Below are 5,244 nucleotides of genomic sequence, written 5' to 3'. Positions count from 1 at the left end.
TGTGGTCCATATTGTATGATAGGGGCACATGAAGATAAGCACCATTATCTAGTTGTGGAGATCCTGCATCGCGTTGAAGGAGGAAATAATACATTAAAAAGTCTAATCAAACAAATTAACAATGGATATGAACAACGTGTTAAATACACTTACTAGGATGATCCTGGATTGGATCCTGGGTCAATGGGATCTCCTGGGGGGTACCACCAGATTAGAAGCCCCACAAACGCCGCGAACAGGACGAGAAATCTCAAACTCGTTCAGGGCCGATTGAGCATCTGGCACAACCACTTCTTCCGGAAGCTCAGGCAAAGGTGCTTCACTACGAGATGCATTTGGCATTTGTGGAGATAACTCGACTGGAGCATCGCAATGACTAAACAATAACTTTCGAACAACTACATCCAAACATGGTGGAACAATCGTCTTCACAATTCTGACATATTTCACCCAGTCATCTTCTGAGGCAATGGAGATCAACCGTCGGGCAACTATCTCAGATGTAACATGGGACAATAAACTCTCAATTGATATGCTAGGGTCGTTTAAATTGTAACTAATCTCCTCACAAGACCGAGCGAAAATCTGGCCAAAAGAGGGTCTTTCATCGAACATCACGATCACCTTCTTCATACCATAAAAACTAACATTCTCATAAACATCTTCCTCCACGCTTCCTCCGTGGTATAGTGTCACTAGTGTGTCCATCTATTGCAATCACGGATTCATAACTTAATAACCATTAAAAATGGTACCCTGACTAACACTATCAACTATTGTCTAACTTATTACTATACCCATCTAATAATACCTAAATACTTACTAAGTAATAAATAAGTAATTCAGCAGCACCTCTCCTATACGGTGAGGTTTCTGAACCTGTAGAAAAATGAACAGCATGATGGCTGACATGCACCCAATCGAACAATTAAACACTAAATTGTATACTAACAATTAAACACATGTATAGGGGAGGTGACATATATAAAGACTACATATAGTCACATGTAAATATCTAGCTAATTATATACTAACAATTAAACAACTAGCTAACTATGCATTAACCCAAGCGAACATGTGCTACCTAAAACTGAAATCCTAAACACTAAATTGTTAACAAAGTAAACACTAACTAAATGCTACACACTAACTAACCACTAGCTCCTAAATCAATTAAAAAATTAAGTAAAAAATACCTTGTGCGTTGAGGGGCGGAACCAGAGGGCGGCGCTGGCTAGCACCGTCGGCGAGGGTGGCGGCGGAGCCGAGTCCGCCTCGTCTGCGGCGTCCACGGACGCGCTCGTCGGAGGGGGGCGCGGGCGGCGGCGGGCTAGTCGGAGGGGGCGGCCTGGTGGAGGGGGCGGCGGTGGATTGTGCAGGTGGGGCAGACGGGCAGAGGTCGCACGGGCGGAGGAAGAAAAGAGAGAAGAGAAGAGGAGAAAGAAGAAAATAGCCACGGAGCTTAAATCCTAACTCAGCGTCAATATCTGTGGCGCCGAGCTAGATTGCCACGAACTCCGCCATGTCAGCGAGCTCGGCGCCATGGCGTCACATGTCATGGCGCCGAGCGTAGGGTCCAAAAATGCATTTGTTCATGAGTCTGAATGTTAATTTTTGTCGAAAAATGGATTAAAAACCAAAAAAATCGGGCTATTTAGCAACTTGTTAAATATAATGTTAGCAAGTTTTTTTTTAGAAGTTACTGTTACGAGTCAGCGCGGGTTGCGAGTTGCAGACCGCAGGAGCTCGCGCTCTGCAAACCTTCATGGCCTCCGAGGCGGTCGTCGTTCACACCGGCGGTTGCCACTGCCGGCGCTTGCGGTGGCAGGTCGAGGCCCCCGCGAGCGTAGTGGCGTGGATCTGCAACTGCTCCGACTGTTCCATGCGCGCGAACACCCACTTCATCGTCCCCGCCGCCAAGTTCAAGCTGCAGGCCGGCGCTGACGAGTTCATCACCACCTACACCTTCGGCACGCACACGGCCAAGCACACCTTTTGCAAGACCTGCGGCATCACCTCCTTCTACACCCCGAGGTCCAACCCGGACGGCGTGGCCATCACCGTGGCCTGCGTCGACCCCGGTACCCTGAAGCACGTCGAGTACCGGAAGTTCGATGGGAGGAACTGGGAGGATTTTTTCAGGACCAGCGACATCGCTGGATTCTCCAAGGACGATGCAGAGGCGGCGGAGTAGCGGGCAGGTCAGTTCGTGTTCTTACCCTCATGATTCATGAGGATCAGTTGGAAACTTGGAATTGCAAACTGTGATTTTGTACACGAATTGCAAACTTGATTAGTCGAAATTCGTGTTCCATTCGTGTTTGTGAATTGCAAACTTGATTAGTCGAAATTGTAGAAAGAATAAACAAGCAATTGTTAGTTGGAATTGGGTGTGACAACTGTTGCAATGGGGATTTTCAAAATATATGTATTCTGTAGTGCCCAATTCAACTGCTAGGACATGGGACTGTGCCTAATAGATTAATAGCATGATGGGCAGTTGTTCAGTTTGGAAAAATTCAGAAATTAAACATGTAGAGAACCGGGATCTGAGGAATGTTAGTTCACTGGTGTTTAATACTCTAAATTAACCTGCATGATAAGGTTGTTCCTAAAAGGTTATTAGATGGCGAGATTGCCAAGGTGGACTGATCTCATGATCTCAGAAGTAAAGTTGAAGAGAGTTGCCACACTGTCTAGAGTGCTTTTCACGGTAGACATACTCATCATTTTAATTTTCTTAGCGATATCACCGAAAAGTTTTAATAAGCTAACTTTTGGGCTTTAATCTCTCAATACCACAAGTCTCTATTACAATCACACATAGGGACAAAACAACAATAGACAATATAATGAGTTTCAAAGAAGTGATAATCAGTTCATTACTCTTTAGTAATATAGAAGTTGACAACAGTACATGAGTTCAGGACAAGCTGTAGTATACCCATAATCAATTGAAGGAGACATACAAGACTCTGCCAAAGATGCTAGGTTGCCCTCTGCGCTGTAGGCTTTCAGGCATGACCACCCTGCGATCGAAGATCATCCATGGCTTTACCACATGTAGCCACAGAATAGATTGACGGACAGCTGATGAAGGATGCCATGATAAATGAGGCTAGCTCTGGCGGTGATACTGCAAAGATGTAATGGTCGATAGCATGGGAGAGCATGGTCTTTTTGTAGGCTCGCACTGGAAAGGGATCTACTTAGCATATTCTTTGAGCACAAACTTGTTGGAACCTTTTAGCCCCTTTCTCTTCTTTATGCTTCACTACCGAATGGGCATGTAGTGCAAAGCTTACCTGGTCTGTCACTTGGTGTGGAACCTGTTGGTGGTTGAGAAAGGGAAGTGATAAACTTTTGTTTAAAAGAGCTATATCACATCATTGAGAAAATTCGGTTATAAAAAAGGGAGGGAAGAGCTATAGAACTTCCTGATGACTGATACATGGGGATTGTGCAACTGTACCCCGTTGGAGAAGCATTGCATAGCTGTAGAGGAGGCAATTAAGCATTTGAATGATCATAGAAAAGTGATAATACATTAGGTTGAAGCATCTTTGTTGGTTCATGCTATTTTTAGTTTCTTACAAAATGGATGACTAAGGAAAAATCACCTATGACAACATAGTTTCAGAAGTTGGTTATAGGAATTACATAGGATGGTGAACCTAATATGAGAAATTTGGTAAACCATAAGGCAGAATGGCAGATACTATTTTGACTCTTAACAGATGTTTGTGCACCTGATATGGCTTCCAAATTTTATTTGGTTAATTAGGCATTCATTATCTTCTATGCATGCAGATGTTCTCTGTTGATCTGGTGTTGTTTCGTCATCAGTACATCATCTCAGTTCTGAAGGTTGAATCAAATTATGTCCTTTTCCTTGAACTAGGTCATTCTTCATTTTTGCAATGCATCTCTTTACCCCGTGTTAATGATGACATGACATCATTTTATTAAGCTGTTAATCCCTCCTATCTTCATAATTGCACTTCTGGGTCTCTGATGCCATTGCATTTCCTTGTTAAGGACATAAAAAATGGCACAAAACCGTAGATAGCACAATCAAGCAACAACAATGGCATCTGCTCAATATGGCGTGGCTATTACAGTGAATATCAAACTGTGTATATGAACACTGCTACAACTGATTGCCTGATGCGTTAAATCCTCTTGTGATAAAGCACCCGTGACATTTCGCATTAGGCCCCGTTTGTTTCGTAGGAATTGAATTTCATTTTAATAATTATAATTTAGACAAAACTAATTAAGTTCATATATTTATATATATGTAATATATTTGTATATTGTCTTAAATCATATGAGAGAGATAGTTATATACTATATTCATGTTATAACGAAGCAAGTAGAAGAGTGTGTTATAAGTTGTACATCGTAAAAATAGCATGTAAATCTATAGAATCAATTTCCATCTCTCACCTAATGAATTTGAGATAGACTTATATGATAACTTTGTAAAGTGGTGGAATATCACATTATAAAAAAAATAGCATATCTCATTAGTAAGATTTTAATTCCTCAAAATGAAAGGAAACAAACGGGACCTTAGGGATTGGCTATTATTGAAAGAATGAATGTTGCGAAGCAACAACACTTAGCAAGTTCTTGAATCCTGCAGAGTTTCCAAGTTTGTGTGGCATGATGATCCAAACGCAGTACAGGCGCCATAGTAATGTGCCAGGTCAAGCTCCTTACTGCTGAGAAGGATTTTTAGGAGCGGGTAACCTAACCTGACCTGCGTTTGAAAAGTGCTTCGGCGGCAAAAAAAAACAGAAAGCCAAAAAAACAGATAGAATCAGAGCTTCGCTTTTCTAAAAGTAGTTACTTTGTAGTATGTCTCAAAATAGCAGACGTTTTATTTCTTTCAATAATAAAACGAATTTTAATTTCTAAAATCAGTTTTTATGTTTATATCCAAATGGATAAAGATGACACATATATAAAACATATAAATGAACTCATTAGTTAACTAAAACAAATTTTAATTTAGGCGGAGGGAGTACAATTTTCACAGTACCGTGGAGGCGTGGACCCAGGTTTTAGCTTTCAGTTTCTTCACAATCACAACACACATCGGATAGCTTTTTTACAACTCAACCATTTTTTCATAGCCCATAACTGAACCAAAACAGACTCTAACTCACTTAATGTTATAACAATGAGTCATTACAGTGAAGAATCTTCTAGCCTTTGCAAAACTTCGTTTTGCCAATA

General features: G+C 41.4%; 1 protein-coding gene across 2 annotated transcripts; it reads left to right on the top strand.

The window, feature by feature from the left end:
* The first annotated feature begins 1,682 nt into the window (after positions 1-1,682).
* LOC100282226 (uncharacterized) lies at positions 1,683-4,179 on the top strand. Of its 2 annotated transcripts, NM_001155138.2 has the most exons (2): positions 1,683-2,201; positions 3,811-4,179. In NM_001155138.2, exon 1 carries the CDS (start codon positions 1,766-1,768, stop codon positions 2,192-2,194), a length of 429 nt encoding a protein of 142 aa, NP_001148610.1. In that variant the 5' UTR covers positions 1,683-1,765; the 3' UTR covers positions 2,195-2,201; positions 3,811-4,179. The 2 variants fall into 2 exon arrangements, with proteins under 2 accessions (NP_001148610.1, NP_001399022.1); NM_001412093.1 differs by lacking the exon at positions 3,811-4,179 and having other exon boundaries at positions 1,683-2,312.
* The last annotated feature ends 1,065 nt before the right edge of the window (positions 4,180-5,244 follow it).

Source organism: Zea mays, chromosome 2 (assembly GCF_902167145.1).
Source record: "Zea mays cultivar B73 chromosome 2, Zm-B73-REFERENCE-NAM-5.0, whole genome shotgun sequence".
Classification (NCBI taxonomy): domain Eukaryota; kingdom Viridiplantae; phylum Streptophyta; class Magnoliopsida; order Poales; family Poaceae; genus Zea; species Zea mays.
This window is presented reverse-complemented; position numbering and strand designations above follow the sequence as displayed.

Excerpts from the sequence above, each read along its gene's own strand:
- LOC100282226 (NM_001155138.2), top strand. The coding sequence starts at position 1,766 with ATGGCCTCCGAGGCGGTCGTCGTTCACACCGGCGGTTGCCACTGCCGG.